This window comes from Miscanthus floridulus, chromosome 16 (assembly GCF_019320115.1).
Source record: "Miscanthus floridulus cultivar M001 chromosome 16, ASM1932011v1, whole genome shotgun sequence".
In the NCBI taxonomy this organism is placed as follows: domain Eukaryota; kingdom Viridiplantae; phylum Streptophyta; class Magnoliopsida; order Poales; family Poaceae; genus Miscanthus; species Miscanthus floridulus.
In genome coordinates, this window is record NC_089595.1 from 47100880 (window position 1) to 47117649 (window position 16770).

A 16770-nucleotide genomic window follows, 5' to 3' on the forward strand; every position below is an offset into this window, starting at 1 on the left:
TAGCCTAGACATCACGTCTATAATAATGATTACTATTCTAGTCAGAATCGACAACTAGAGCACTCGGTGGGAGCGGATATCATATCCCGTAAGTAAAGTAAAGTAGAGTCGTAAGAACTAGACTTTATTAAGTAGACAAGCTAGAAATACCAAAGTGTGACTAGAATCTATTCATTCATGAACAGATGGAGTAATATGTTTAATTAGCGCGGCAAGACAAAATTTAGCCTTTATCTTAAAGTTAAATATAATTATGTTGAATAATTAATGTTTTGATTGAAACTCACTATAAAGTAGCAGCTAAGTTTCCTAGTTAATCGTTCACTGTATGGCACATAACCCCTAAGATGAATGAAGCAAGAGGTCCTAGACCAAATTTTACGGGAGACTTCGAAAAGGAGGTTAACCTCAGCCGCTTTACTTTGACGAAAGTACAAAAGAACAACAGAGAGATCCCCATTTGAATCCGACCAAACCAACCCAACCCCCCCCAAAATGATGAATGTCATCGACTTCCAATCATGTGCGTCCATGCATGCATACTCTCCAGCTCAATCGAGTGAGTGCTTGAACCCCACTCCACGCACATATCCATTATTTCATCTTCCACGCGCTTTTTCGACACGCAAAAAGGCAAAATAAAATTCTCAGTCGTCACACCCCTCCCTCACTCAGTCACTCTCTAGTCTCTACAGTATCATTTTGTCAGTTCTTGACCCCTCTTCTCTGCAAAATTACCATGAATCCCTCTGATCTTCACCTATAAATTCGCAACATCACCTCTCGTCCTTCCCCCAATTACCTCAAACAAGATTAACTAGACGTGCACTGCTACCAATATGGCCCTCCACTCCGCCGCCGCTGCCGCGGCTCTCTCGGCTCTCCTGCTGCTCTCGATCGCAGGCCTTGCGCTCTGCGACACGACGCCGTCCACGCCGGTGTCGCCGTCGGCCGCGTGCAACGCCACCACGGACCCGATCTTCTGCCGGTCCGTGCTTCCGCCGGGCGGCAAGGGGGACCTCTACACGTACGGCCTCTTCTCGGTCGCCGAGTCACTGGCGGGCGCGCGGAAGTTCGCCGCCCTCGTGGACCGCTACCTCGCGCGCCACCGGCTCCTCTCCTCGAGCGCCATCGGGGCGCTGCGGGACTGCCAGCTCATGGCCGAGCTGAACGTGGACTTCCTCACGGCCGCCGGCGCGACAATCAAGAGCACGGACACCCTCCTGGACCCGCAGGCCGACGACGTGCACACGCTGCTGTCGGCGATCCTGACCAACCAGCAGACGTGCTTCGACGACCTGCAGGCCGCGTCGGGGTCGTGGTCCGACCGCGGCGGCCTCGACGCCCCCATCGCCAACGGCACCAAGCTATACAGCCTCTCGCTGTCGCTCTTCACCAGGGCGTGGGTGCCGACGGCGAAGCCGGCGCACTCGCACAAGGGCGGCAACAATGACCCGCCACACCACGGCCACGGTTGCAAGAGCAAGAAGCCCCCCGCGGGGAGGAGGGGCCTATTCGACGTGACCGACGACGAGATGGTGCGGCGGATGGCGATCGAGGGGCCAGAGAGTACGGTGGCGGTGAACACCGTGGTCACGGTGGACCAGAGCGGCGCCGGGAACTTCACCACGATCGGAGACGCCGTGGCTGCCGCGCCGAAAAACCTCAACGGCAGCACCGGGTACTACGTGGTCTACGTGCTTGCCGGCGTCTACAAGGAGAACGTGGTGGTGCCCAAGAACAACAAGTACATCATGATGGTCGGCGACGGCATCGGCCAGACCGTGGTCACCGGAAACCGGAGCGTCGTCGACGGCTGGACCACCTTCCAATCGGCCACCTTCGGTATGCCATGCATCCTATTGCGTTGCGTTAAGATATAAGCTCCAATAGTCATTATATGGTAAAAATTTGGCACATGAAAAACGACAGATAAATAGCAAATTTCAAAAAAAAATTACGATTTGAAAATTGATTAAAATATAATTGAAACTTGCCACAGTGAGCTTGTACTTTCAATATAAACTGGAGTGCTCAGCGTGTGACACTAGACGGATATATATGGACGAGATAGGGGGCTGAAACCTAAAAACTAAGGCTGGATAATGAGCCGGCTCTCGTTTGGTCTCGGCTCGTTCTAGCTCGTTAGGATAATGAGCTAGCTCCACTACGCCAGATTCTTACTGTAGGAACGAGGACATTTTTACTGTAGGGGTGGCTGGGGTTGGGGGCGCCCCTACAGTGGGCGTTCTCGGGCCCCAGCAGCCCAACCGCCCCTACAGTTGGCACTGTAGGGGCGGCTGGTAACCTGAGCCGCCTCTACAGTTGAGGCTGATCTGTAGGGGCGGCTCAATCACCAGCCGCCCCTGCAGTGCCAGACTGTAGGGGCGGCTGAATCACCAGCCGCCCCTACTGATGGCACACGAATAAATAGCAGCCCTTACATGATCATAGTAAACGGTGTGATTTTTTTTAATCTGTGGGTCAACTTTGTAACTAGTTTTTCTTCCTCATACTAACTCCAAATCTGATGATTTTTTTTCCTAAAATTTTCTAAAATCATTCTCTATCAATTTATTTTGTTGGTTTTTGTCAATATATACATATGAAAAGTTTGAGCAATTTAAATTTTAAATTTAAAAAAAAATACAACTTCAGACAAGATTTTGGTACCCCAAATGATTTCAGCTGAAAAAGTGATAAATACCAAAGTTGAATAACTCATCAAGATCTACAACTTTTGTATTGGTCATTTCTTTATATAACAAAGTGGTAATGACATTGTTCACAAATGTGACACATCTCTCATAAGGTTTTATAAATTATATGAGACATGTGTAAGATTAGTAAACAATGTGTGCTGAGAATTTGTCAAATGAAGAAATGACCAAAATAAAAGTTGTAGATATTAATTAGTTGAACAACTTTGGTATTCATCACTTTTTATGTTGAAATCAATTTGGGTCTCAAATTTTGGTTCAAACTTGTCGTTTTTCAAAATTTCAAATTTGAAAGGTTCAATTTTTGTCAAATGATAAGATGACTAAAATAAAAGTTGTAGATATTAATGATTTGAACAACTTTGGTATTCATCACTTTTTATGTTGAAATCATTTTAGGTCTCAAATTTTGGTTCGAACTTGTCATTTTTTAAAATTTCAAATTTGAAATGTTCAAATTTTATCAAATGACAAGATGACCAAAATAAAAGTTGTATATCTTGATGAGTTGAACAACTTTTGTATTCATCACTTTTACATCTGAAATCATTTAGGGTTTTAAAATTTGGTTTGAACTTGTCAAATTTCAAATTTCAAATTTTAAAATGTGTAAAACATTGTCACATCCAAGTTTGATCAAACTTAAATGCTGAAGCATGATTTTAGAAATTGTTAGGAAAAAAAACCATCACATTTGGAGTTAGTATGAGGGAGAACAACTAGTTACAAAGTTTACCCACAGATTAAAAAGAGAAATCACACTGTTCTAAATGATTCTTACATGATCATAGTGAACAGTGTGATTTCTTTTTTTAATCTGTGGGTTAACTTTGTAACTAGTTTTTCTTCCTCATACTAACTCCAAATCTGATGATTTTTTTCCTAAAATTTTCTAAAATCATTCTCTATCAATTTATTTTGCTGGTTTTTGTCAATATATACATATGAAAAGTTTGAGCAATTTAAATTTTGAATTTAAAACAAATGAAACTTCAGACAAGATTTTGGTACCCCAAATGATTTCAGCTGAAAAAGTGATAAATACCAAAGTTGAATAACTCATCAAGATCTACAACTTTTGTATTGGTCATTTCTTTATATGACAAAGTGGTAATGATATTGTTCACAAATGTGACACATCTCTCATAAGGTTTTATAAACTATATGAGACATGTGTAAGATTAGTGAACAATGTGTGCTAAGAATTTGTCAAATAAAGAAATGACAAAAATAAAAGTTGTAGATATTCATGAGTTGAACAACTTTAGTATTCATCACTTTTTATGTTGAAATAAATTTGGGTCTCAAATTTTGGTTCGAACGTGTCGTTTTTCAAAATTTCAAATTTGAAAGGTTCAAATTTTGTCAAATGACAAGATGACTAAAATAAAAGTTGTAGATATTAATGAGTTGAACAACTTTGGTATTCATCACTTTTTATGTTGAAATGATTTTGGGTCTCAAATTTTGGTTTGAACTTGTTATTTTTTAAAATTTTAAATTTGAAAGGTTCAAATTTAGTCAAATGACAAGATAACCAAAATAAAAGTTCTATATCTTGATGAGTTGAACAATTTTTGTATTCATCACTTTTACATATAAAATCATTTAGGGTTTAAAATTTTGGTTTGAACTTGTCAAATTTCAAATTTCAAATTTTAAAATGCGTAAAACATTGTCACATCTAAGTTTGACCAAACTTAAATGCTGAAGAATGATTTTAGAAATTTTTAGGTAAAAAAACCATCACATTTGGAGTTAGTATGAGGGAGAACAACTAGTTACAAAGTTTACCCATAGATTAAAAAGAAAAATCACACTGTTCTAGATGATCCTTACATGATCATAGTGAACAGTGTGATTTTTCTTTTTAATCTGTGGGTCAACTTTGTAACTAGTTTTTCTTCCTCATACTAACTCCAAATCTGATGATTTTTTTCCTAAAATTTTCTAAAATCATTCTCTATCAATTTATTTTGTTGGTTTTGTCAATATATACATATGAAAAGTTTGAGCAATTTAAAATTTGAATTTCAAAAAAATACAACTTCAGACAAGATTTTGGTACCCCAAATGATTTCAGCTGAAAAAGTGATAAATACCAAAGTTGAATAACTCATCAAGATCTACAACTTTTGTATTGATCATTTCTTCATATGACAAAGTGATAATGACATTGTTCACAAATGTGACACATCTCTCGTAAAGTTTTATAAACTATATGAGACATGCGTAAGATTAGTGAACAATGTGTGCTAAGAATTTATCAAATAAAGAAATGACCAAAATAAAAGTTGTAGATATTCATGAGTTGAACAACTTTGGTATTCATCACTTTTTACGTTGAAATCAATTTGTTTCTCAAATTTTGGTTCGAACTTGTCGTTTTTCAAAATTTCAAATTTGAAATGTTCAAATTTTGTTAAATGACAAGATGACTAAAAGAAAAGTTGTAGATATTAATGAGTTGAACAACTTTGGTATTCATCACTTTTTATGTTGAAATCATTTTGGGTCTTAAATTTTGGTTCGAACTTGTCATTTTTTAAAATTTCAAATTTGAAAGGTTCAAATTTAATCAAATGACAAGATAACCAAAATAAAAGTTGTAGATCTTGATGAGTTGAACAACTTTGTTGTTTATCAAATTTTCATTTGAGATCATTTGGTGTCTCAAAATTATTTTAATATTTTTTATTTTAATTTTTTAAAATTTAAATTTTTTCCCCATTTTTAAAGGTTCAATTTTGCAATTTTAAACTGTTGTAGTTGTTTTAGTTATTGTATATGTAAATATATCTATAAAAAAATAAAAGTTGTAGATCTCAATGAGTTGTACAACTTTGTTGTTGATGACTTTTTCAGCTGGAATCATTTGCTATTTCCAAATATTGTTTGAAGTAGTCATTTTTTGAAGTTCAAAATTTGAACTGTTCAAACAAAGTCCGATGGAGTAATGGCCAAAATAAAAGTTGTAGATCTTGATGAGCTTTATAAATTTGTGGTTTATGACTTTTTCATTTGAAGTCATTTGCTATCCAAAAATTCTGTCAAAGTTATCATATTTTGAAATAATATTTATAAAAAATATATTGACCGGGCCTTATTTAGCTCAGCCCTCCATCTCCCCCTGCCTGGGCCTGTTTGGCCCACTCGTCCGTGTAGCTCTCTTGACCGTCTGATTAGATCGGACGGCTCACATCACACCCTTAGCCGGTCAAAACCTGGGTCGTCCCGGCTTCCTGAACCCTAGCTTCTTTCTTCATCCCTCCTCCGACTCCTCCACTTCTCCCGTTCCACACGTAGCGACGGCGGCGGCGGCGCCTGGTGAGCCCCCTCGCGCGTCGGGAGGGCCGGCCAGCAGGTGAGAGAGAGGGAGCCCGCGGCACGGCGAAGACCTGGCAGCAACAGCTGAGCGCGAACGCGAGCGCTCGTGCCTGCGGCCCCACGCACGTCCGTGCCCAGGCGTCTGCACGCCGGTGAGAAAGAGAGGGAGCCCGCTGTGCGACGGGGGCCCGGAGCAGCTGCCGAGCGAGGGACACGAGGAATTACTCGTCGCGAGCGAGCAAAGCGAGCAGAGCGCAGCGGTGGGCTGCCGCGAGCAGCCGAGCAGGGAGGCCGGAGGCGCTCGCAGGGAGGCTGCGGTGGGCACCACCTCGTCCACGCTGTGCGGCGGCGGGCGCACGGGGATCCATCGTCGAGCACAGATGGAGCCTCCACCTTCTAATCCTCCGACTCCAACCTCAGATCTGCCTGCTTCGTCTTCCAGGTCACCCTCATCTCCTCTATTTTCCCTTGCTATTCCTACTACGTCTGCAAGATGGATTTGCCCAACCAAGATGTCTGTAGTTCTGCTACTACTTGCCATAAAAAACAGTTTGCGTGGTCCAATAAAAAAACAGTCTGTAGTTCATCTCCTCTATCTTCTGAATATGTTTTTCAGCAATATGGCATAGGCAGTAGCATTCAATGATTTGTGTTCACACGTAGATGGATGACAGTAGCATCCGTTGATTGCATAGATTCAGTTTCTGGAGAGCAATTTGCCATGTACTGATAAACTTAGATGAGTGGTCCAATAAAAAAATGACAGTAGTATAATTATAAATACATGGAATGCCATTGCTTGGACTTTTATTTGCTACAATTAACTGCGTCGGGTTTACTTTAACTGGATTAAACTTTAGGGAAACTTAAAAGGGCAAAGATATGAACATTTTGAAATGAACCGACTCACAAATCTGTAATGCAAAAATGCTGACAAAACACAATTTGACTGCATGTAGCTGTGAATTTATAGGTTTCATTTGTTGTGATACCCTAGTTGAAATCAACTCGAGAGAGTGAACTGAACTTTCATATGGCTAGCCTTCGTCTCAAACTGCAGAGATGGCTTGGCCTATGTCTCACTCTTTGTTTCTCAAATTTCCTGTGGAACTTTATTTTCTTGTACTGATTAAATAGTGAGTATTCTTAACTTGGATGGTTGAGTCAGATAGTTTTTGTTTTGGCTATTCTCCTCTGTTACTTATTTTTGTTTCTTTCCACCAAATTTCAAAACATTGTTTTTTTTTCAGAAAGAGCTAATATCTGGTGATCAGAATGGAAACATACGTGTGTGGGATTTGGCCGCTAACTCATGCAGCTGTGAGTTGGTGAGTCACATACTCATATTCCAGTATTATGGTACTTCTGTGGAAAGGGTAATGCAAGAAAACAATTGATCTGTTGGTTCCAATTATTTAGGTACCGGAGGTTGATACTGCTGTAAGATCTCTGACAGTCATGTGGGATGGGAGTATGGTGGTTGCTGCAAATAACCATGGGACATGTTACGTTTGGCGCCTACTTAAGGGTACTCAGGTCAGTCTGTTCTGCAAATAACTGTATAAATATAGAGTTTGTGATTTCTGAATTTTTCAAATTATGTTATGTAGACAATTACCTGCTTTGAACCTCTGCACAAACTGCAAGCCCATGATGGCTACATTCTGAAGTGCCTGCTTTCACCAGAATTTTGCGATCCTAACAGGTAATGTAATAATGGTCTAAAAGGCTATTTTTCATGGTTCTTCCAGTGTATTATTGTGTCCTCTTGGGTTCCATGTGACATTCTTGGGTTTGTTTGCAGGTATCTTGCCATAGCATCATCTGACCACACTGTAAAGATTTGGAATGTTGATGGCTTCAAGTTGGAAAGAACTTTAGTCGGTAATGTTTGGAGTCTTCTTTTAACAATTCTCCATCTCATACTCATCTTATGTTTCCGAATGAGATCCTGAAACATCACTGGCAATCAACTTCTTAGGCCATCAGCGCTGGGTTTGGGACTGTGTATTCTCGGTCGATGGTGCTTATCTGATAACAGGTATGAACTACACCGTGTTGCCCTCTGCCTTCCCCGATGATTTATCAGTTGCACAGTTAACCGGTCTGTTCTCTCTTGCAGCTTCTTCAGACACCACAGCGAGGCTATGGACGATGTCAACCGGAGAGGCCATCAGGGTGTACCAGGGTCATCACAAGGCCACCGTGTGCTGCGCTCTCCATGATGGGGCAGAATCAGCGCCCTCATAACCATGTTGTGACTGCTTTCCTGTACATACTTTGGATTGCAGAACTTTTTTTCACTCTTAACTTATGACCTGGTAGCGTTTAACGCCCAGTTGTTGAAATGCGGGGCTGTAGCTATATATGCAGCAAGCGGTAGTGTTTAATGCTCTGTTGTTGAAATGCGGGGCTGTAGCTGTATATATGCGGCAAGCCTCGGGCTGCGTACAAATAATTTGCGTGCTGTTGGTGGATGATTCTGCAGAATTTTAGTGGTACTTCTTTTTGCTCTATGAATTGAATGCAGCAATGGTTACGCATTGAATTTTTGTGGATGTATATATGTATATTTGTGGCGGTCAGATTCGAATTTGAATTATATATATATATATATATATATATATATATATATATATATATATATATATATATATATATATATAGTTATATTTGAATTTGAATTATTTATTTTTTTTTTGCTGGAGAATCCACTGTAGGGGCGGTTTTTGATTGAACCGCTCTTACAAATACATACAGCAGGGGCGGCTGGTGATACAGTCGTCCTTATAGAAGTCCACTATAGGGGCCGTTGATATTACCAGCCGCCCTTACAGAGGGCACTGCAGGGGCGGCTGAAAACACCAGCCGCCCCTACAGAGGTCACTGCAGGGGCGGCTGAAAACACCAGCCGCCCCTACAGAGGTCACTGCAGGAGCGGTCAGGAAACCGCTCCTACAGAGGCACCCTCTGTAGGAACACCCTGGGAAGGGCGTTTGACGCAGCCGCCCCTACAGAGGCTTTTGAGCCGCCCCTACAGTTAATTTCTGTAGTAGTGCTCGGCTCGGCTCGTTATCCTAACGAGCCAGAAAGCCAGCTCGGCTCGGCTCGTTAAAAGCTTGAGCTGGCTCGTTAAGCTCGCGAGCCAGGTATATAAAAAATACACAAAATATAATATTTGCATTTATCTAAAGTTTGAGAATAATAATAATACAAAAGAAATGAATCTAACAACCTTAAATCGAATAAAAAAATTAATATGCGCTAATATATATACAAGTATAATAAAATACTATAGTATTCATGCATCTAACTACTTTAAATGATACTTTTTTTCCTGAAAGCTTAGCTCATTTAGCTCGCGAGCTGACTCGAGTTGGCTCGTTATAGCTAACGAGCTAAAATCTTGGCTCGGCTCGGCTCGTTATCTTAACGAGCCGAGCCGAGCCGAGTCGAGCCAGCCACGAGCCGAGCGAGCTAACAAACTTGAGTTTTTCGTCCAGCCTTACTAAAAACGCGTCGCTTTTATTTGGTCCCATTCCACAAAGCACTCAACAAGAGGATTGTGGTCTCGTCACATCATTAATCGTGCGAACGATCAGACACATGATGGAAGATATATATATTAATCGACGTCTTCTCCTTCTTCCTGCAGCCGTGGTGGGGCAAGGATTCGTGGCGATGAACATGACGTTCCGGAACACGGCAGGGACGGCAAAGCACCAGGCGGTGGCGTTCCGCTCCGGCGCCGACCTGTCGGCGTACTACGGCTGCAGCTTCGAGGCGTACCAGGACACGCTGTACACGCACTCCCTCCGGCAGTTCTACCGCGGCTGCGACGTCTACGGCACCGTGGACTACGTGTTCGGCAACGCCGCCGTCGTGTTCCAGGGCTGCACCTTCTACTCCCGGCTGCCGCTGCAGGGGCAGTGCAACACGGTCACGGCGCAGGGCCGCAGCGACCCCAACCAGAACACGGGCACCTCCATCCAGGGCAGCGCCCTCGTCGCCGCGCCCGAGCTCGCCGCCAACACCGCCTTCACCACGCTCAGCTACCTCGGCCGGCCGTGGAAGAACTTCTCGCGCACGGTGGTCATGGAGTCGTACGTCGGTGCGCTCGTCGACCCCGCCGGCTGGATGCCATGGTCCGGGGACTTCGCACTCGACACGCTCTACTACGCCGAGTACAACAACACCGGGCCGGGCCCCGACACCAGCCGCCGGGTGGCGTGGCCGGGCTTCCACGTGCTCGGCAACGGCACCAACGCCGGCAACTTTACCGTCACAAGCATGGTGCTAGGCGAAAACTGGCTGCCGCAGACTGGCGTGCCATTCACCAGCGGCTTAATTTCTTGAACCAAGCGGCAAGCGCGTGTGCTAACCAAAGCGTCACATTATTAAGAGCAAGTATAATAGCAGGCTGTAAGCCGACTAAATGCTGAGGTGCAGGAGAGAGGAGAGGAGAGAGAGGAGAAGCGGGCTGTAAGCTTACAGCCGGTTTGGATACAAGAACCAAGAAAGTCTGTGAGAGAGACAAGTGGGTCATGTATTAAATGTAAAGAGCTAACTACTATATGAGTGAGCTGAGAGAAGGCTAAAAGGAATCTTACAGCCAGCAAGCCAGCTGTATTATTAGCCTTGCTCTAATAGCTACTCCTATATACGTGTGTGTGTGTTTCTGCAATAATAATTTTAGTTCAGTTAATCATCATAAGGCCAGTCTCAATGGCTAGTGTCATTGCACAGTTTCCAAAATTAAAACGTCATCAAGACTCAAATGAAACCATCCATGAAACAACCCCAACAATGCATCGTTTCACTTTGATGTTTCCAAGGCTAAGAAAAGCATTTAATTGCTGCAGTTTGTTGGGATCATATGCACTCTATAATCGTGTAGCCATTTCTACTCGGCAACAACCATCAGTTAAATAGCAACAAACATTCAGGCCGGCAGCACCAACCATCACTGAGACGGTGAACAAAAAAGATACAGATTCAATCGGATGCACGTACAAGCACCAGGTGACCAACCATCAGTTCAACAAGAGAGATAACTGCACCCCAGGTACTCTGAACAAGCATTTTGTTAATAGAATGACAAGCATCATGTGCACACAACCATCAGCTACTCTGAACTCAGTACCAAGTGACCAAATCAAATAAATCGGCTGATATCAAAATGATCATATATCCTATTAAACCATAGATATGCTGAAGATAGTCATAGATAATATACGACGAGTAGCAAGACTTCAGCATTCGCATAAAGCAGTTCGGCATGCACTGGAACTAAAGATAGTAAACTAAGATAGAAACAAAATTCAGATAGCCTTCAAGCATGCACTAGAACTAAAGATAGTAATAAACTTAGATAGATAGAAAAAAATTAGATAGCCTTCAGGTACTGCAGGATCAGATAGCCTTCAGTAGTGCAGGATCAGATAGCCGTCAGCCTTCAGCCTTGATTTCATCCTGCAGAAACACAAAAACAGTTCAACATGATATCACATATAAAATACAGATGATATGCAGTTAAATTCTTAAGGTACATAACTAACTATAATAGATAACCAATAATGCAAAAGATAGTCACAAGTACATTATGTCCATGTCTCTCTGTACATTATGACCATCAATGACGTCGAGGCAACTTTTAGTGAGTGCTACACATTATTACACTATGTCCATGTCTCTCTGTACATGTCAATAGCAATCTGGTATTCTAATGGCAACACAAGCAAAGCTAGTTAGCTGTTGTTTTTCTCAACACACAAGTGAGTTGCTTGTCATTAAAGATAAAAAACAGTATAAGAAACTCATAACATCAAACACACACTCCAGCGCATTCTTAATTAGCTGTTGTTGTCATGTTCTGTTCTCTTTATTGCTAAATTGCCCAGTTTTTAGTGATTAGTGAATAATGGGCTGATCTCTTTTTTTTCTTTAGCCCTGTTAGTTACATGGCTCTTCCAGTTTCTTCTTATATAGTAGCATCATTTTTGTATCTTTATGATCGATAATGTGCAATGTTACCTGGGTTCCTGAACAAATCTATCTGGTTATGAAATGCTTATTGACCTTTTTTGCTCTTCCTGCAGCTCCAGCAGCGAAAGTTTCAGGTGTAAATGGTGTACTTTATGTTGTGGAACCTATGGATGCATGCAGTCTATTGAGAACAAAAGCGATCAAAGGCTCTGTCTCACCATTTGCGTTGGTTATAAGAGGCAGATGCCAATTCGATGACAAAGTTAGAAATGCACAGAATGCTGGATTCAAGGCTGTTGTAGTATATGACAATGAAGACAACTCTAAAAGGTAATTTTGCAAAGCATCTCTAAACTATTAGATTAATTTCATTGAACCTAAAAGGTAGATAACTGAAGTTATCAAACTTAATGGTAAAATTTTTACCATTTAGAGTACTTGGTGAGTGCATATATTTGCAATTAATTAAGCAAGGATTATTGCAGTGGCTGGAAGCTCGTCTGGAGTCCACATATATGCAGTGTTCGTCTCTAAGGCATCAGGGGAGGAGCTGAAGAAATATTCAGGTCAAACTGATGCAGAGTTGTGGATAATAGCAACATATGAGAACTCAGCTTGGTCAATCATGGCAATTTCATTTATATCACTGCTTGCTATGTCTGCTATCCTAGCTGCTTGTTTCTTTGTGCGGAGACACCAGATAAGACGGGACAGGGCTCGACTTCCCCAAGCTCGGGAGTTCCATGGAATGAGCAGTCAATTAGTTAAAGCAATGCCAAGTCTTATTTTCACAAAAGTGCAAGAAGACAACTGTACATCAAGGAACTAAAGTGAACTAAAGTGAACTAAAGTACTAGATTCATCAAGGAAACTACTTTCACATATATAGTGCTGCCTAGACAGATTAATGAACTAAAGTGCTGCATTCACACTAAAGTGCTGTGCAGTAGCATTCAGGCTGTGGAGTAGACAGATTTGAGAACTAACCTTAGTCAGCAAACAACTTTTCCTCAAGCTTGCGTAATGCCTGGTCTCGGCTAGCCTTTTGATCTTCAGACATGTGACTTGTATCTTGATTAAGTAGGGAATTGTAGACCTCAAACATCTTTGCTTCCTTTTGCTCTTTTGCTGCCTTCAAATTTGCATTTGATATCTGAATCTGTGCTTCCGTGACCTTTTCGCGCTCCACCTTCCGATCTTGCTGCACCTTGATAATTTTCTCAATGTTGTCCCCAAGGATGACAATTCCTTCCATAACATTATCCTTCTTGCGCTTTCCACTGCGCTCAGCCTTCGCTGCTTCTCTACCAATGGGACGTGACTGTTCTTCTGGAACATCAACTATGTTAGTCTTGTCTTTCTCTTTTTCCTCAAACTGTGCACACCATTTGGGCTCCTCTTTCAATATCTTCCACCAATGCACCAACAAAAAACGCTTTCCAAACCTGTTTTCATATATCTTCTGTGCCTCTTCCTCTAGCATGTCATCGGAGTATCCGCTTGTATGCATTTGAGTTATCTTAGTCCAAGCGTCATTGAAATCAGTGATCGATGACTTCAGGCGTGACCAGTGAACCTTCAGTTGGTTTAGTTCCCTTCTACGCTTCCCATTCCCTTTCCTGTTAAACTCCTCAGTGATTTCCTTCCAAAATGTATCATATTTCTGGTCATTGCCCCTAATTGGGTCTTTCGAAACATTCAACCAAGCACTGGCCTACAAAATACGAAATAAAAAGTATGAACAAATGAAGTATTGTACCAAAGACTAGCCTACAAAAAGAAAAATAAATTTATTTGTTAAATGGTGAATACATTTATTTGTTAAATAGCTTTACTTTGGGGATGTGATGTTTAATTTGATTGATGGAATACACTATGTTTGACAGCCCCAATTACTCGGGCTTGCCTCCTTGCACATACTTAGAGGTGCATACGTAATGAATATCAATGGCTAGATACAATCATGCAAATCACTTTGAAGCGGCTGTTCCCTTTCAAGAGAAGTCAGTAGATGACTTGACCCCACTACAGTCAGGTTGCAGACAGAAAAATAAAAAACACTGGCCTACAAAAAGGAAAATAAAAAACTGATCAGTGATTACCAGTCTCGTTTCATCGTCATGAGTCCAATATATTTTCTTTACTACCCTGTTTGCCTCACTATTCTCCCCTTCCTCAATGTCAATATTCACCGTCTCCTTTGCTGAAGTGCCTCGTTTCACAGTTTGGGATGTTACTGTTCCATGGGCACTTGGTGGTGCTGGTGGGGATATTGGGTTGAAGCTCATGGTCTGGCCAACAAAATGAAAATTTTCTCCTTGCATGTGTGGGTGCGGCGGATACTGTGGTCGTTGAAGGAAATTCGTAAAACCACCTGGTGGATAAACCGACCTGACATTTCCAAAAATAAATTAAGTCCTCCTCAAAGCAGTAAGACATATTGCACATAAAGAGAAAGTACATGCTTTACTATTATATAACGCTATATATAGCATGTAGTTCCTGTCTAGTAAGGAATTGATGCCCAAAATAGTGATTAAACTGTCAGACTGTATGTTCTGTACAGAAAAATTCAGTCACTTTCATATGCATATGTGTGTGCTATTGTAGGTACCTACTTGAATATAAAAATTCAGTCACTTTCAAAGATGTCTGAGAGATTCAGTTTAACTCTAAACCAAGTCCTGAACATTTGAATCCAAATAAATCAGATCTACACATGCTCTGAGTTGCAGTAACAAAAGATAACATAGTAGCATGAAGGCTCAGTAACATTTAACAGAGCACGCAAACGATATATCATACAAATTGCAGATTAAATTGTAGAGATCAAACAAATCACTATCAGTTCAAACACTTGCAGGCATCAAAATCAACTACTTCTAGGCATCAAAATCAACTAATTACAGGCATCAAAATCAACACATACCATAGATTTGGGGCTTGCTGGTTTCCTTGTACATATGGAAAATTTGGGGGCATGGCACCCAATGCTACTCCTTGCGTTGGCCTCGGCGGCACTCCTACTCCTTGTGGTGGGGATGAAGACGACGCAGCAGGGGCTGGCGCAGGGGAAGAAGATGGAGGGGCCGGCGCAGGGGAAGAAGATGGAGGGGCCGGCAGCGGAGGAGAAAATGAAGAAGCTGGCGGCGTAGGAGAGAACGCCGTCTTCATTCCAAGGCGGCTGCCTCCGCCCCCTTTCCCTCCTCTGCCTCACCGCCCGGAGCTACAACTAGGATCCATGGCGCTGGATCTAGCGGCCAGGGCGGGATGGGGACGGAGAACAAGGCACGCACGGGAAGGAGATTGGCGCGCAGGGAAGGAGGAAGAAGAAATCGCGCGGGAGGCGAGAGGAATCGCGCGTGCGGCTGGGGAATCGGGCGAGAAGGATCGCATCTTCGCACGTGGAGCACGGGATCGGTGATGAAACTCTTCCCCCCTTAGTGCGAGTGTCGTGCGATTACCGAGTGGTTGGAAACCGAGCTCGCGAGTGTCGTGGCCATGAAACGAACTTGTTCTCTCTCCTCCTCGTTTCATGCAAAAATTGCTCTGGTGCTGATGTGTCACCCTAATTAATGTGCATGACACTCCCATGACCTCCCCATTGAGACTGGCCTAAGGGGAACGAGAAATATAGTAGGGAGGAATCAGGGAATGAAGACATGTACGACGACCTCGCTGTAGTGCCACTCATGCGCCTGTGCATGTAGCAACCGTAGGAGACCTAATTAAGGGCCTCTTTGGCACGACTTATATCGGCTTCGGCTTCATCTATTTTACGCAAATCGAGGCAATGTAGCGTGAAGCTGTTTTGTAAGCCGGGGTTAAAATAAACTAGAAGTCGGGAAAAGCCATATTTTTTGGCTTCATCGGTGAAGCCGTTTTGAATGAGCCGTACCAAAAGGGGCTTAAGTGTTTTGAAAGACCAAATATTATGTATTATAATTTGTGCGTAAATTTGGGTACCCGCAAATCAAACTCGCATATTCTTCATTGAGTAAAGTCCAATTCATCCCCTGAATTAGTTGCTGAATTTGATAGACCCTCTCGAATTTCAGTACCGGATAATGTACACACCTTGATTTTTCAAACCAAACAAAATACCCTCCGAACATTTCAAAGTGGTTTCTTGGATGGTTTGTCAACCTGGCATTTGGGCCCATCTCTCATTGGGGCTCTCTCTTCCTCTTGTATAAGAAGCATAATTTTTTCACTTCTCCTATATTTCAAGTGTCTGAATTTTAAGATGATTTCAGGCAACACTCTTGTACTACCAATTAGTACAGTAAATTATCACTTTTATGATTTATTATTTGTCTTTGTGTCATAGCATATCAAATTTTTATCCTCGTCTTACTATAGAAATAATTATAAATTATTAAATTGTCTTTTTGCCAACACATATTAGATTTGTCAGGTTTGTGATTTTGTCTAACAGGTTTTTTTTCTCGGAACCAAAAATTGCAGATTGCGTCTATATAAATTGCAACGAATTAAAACTGCAATTTTTGTATACAATATATGCAATAACCATCGCCTGAAAGAAAACTAAAATTCAGACACCTGAATTTAGCAAATCCCTAATTTTTTCATATGAAGTAGTATGAATACAAATTTAGCTCGACACAATCTAAAACTTTTTTTAAGAATTACACAGTACAACGTAGACGCCTACAACGCACGCACACTCACCCCTATGAACACACGTATGCAAATCCTACCCCTATGAGTACCTCTG

General features: G+C 42.0%; 2 protein-coding genes and 2 pseudogenes across 2 annotated transcripts; 3 read left to right on the forward strand and 1 right to left on the reverse strand.

The window, feature by feature from the left end:
• Positions 1 to 839: 839 nt before the first annotated feature.
• LOC136512296 (pectinesterase-like) lies at positions 840 to 10403 on the forward strand. Its single transcript, XM_066506265.1, has 2 exons — positions 840 to 1845; positions 9703 to 10403. Exons 1-2 carry the CDS (start codon positions 840 to 842, stop codon positions 10401 to 10403), a joined length of 1707 nt encoding a protein of 568 aa, XP_066362362.1.
• LOC136512297 (target of rapamycin complex subunit LST8-like) lies at positions 5886 to 8603 on the forward strand. Its single transcript, XM_066506266.1, has 7 exons — positions 5886 to 6489; positions 7298 to 7375; positions 7467 to 7583; positions 7658 to 7752; positions 7852 to 7931; positions 8029 to 8088; positions 8170 to 8603. Exons 3-7 carry the CDS (start codon positions 7506 to 7508, stop codon positions 8295 to 8297), a joined length of 441 nt encoding a protein of 146 aa, XP_066362363.1. The 5' UTR covers positions 5886 to 6489; positions 7298 to 7375; positions 7467 to 7505; the 3' UTR covers positions 8298 to 8603.
• A 1569-nt stretch (positions 10404 to 11972) lies between the features above and the next one.
• On the forward strand, positions 11973 to 12877 carry LOC136513141 (receptor homology region, transmembrane domain- and RING domain-containing protein 2-like; annotated as a pseudogene).
• On the reverse strand, positions 12871 to 15653 carry LOC136513140 (uncharacterized; annotated as a pseudogene).
• Between the last annotated feature and the right edge of the window lie 1117 nt (positions 15654 to 16770).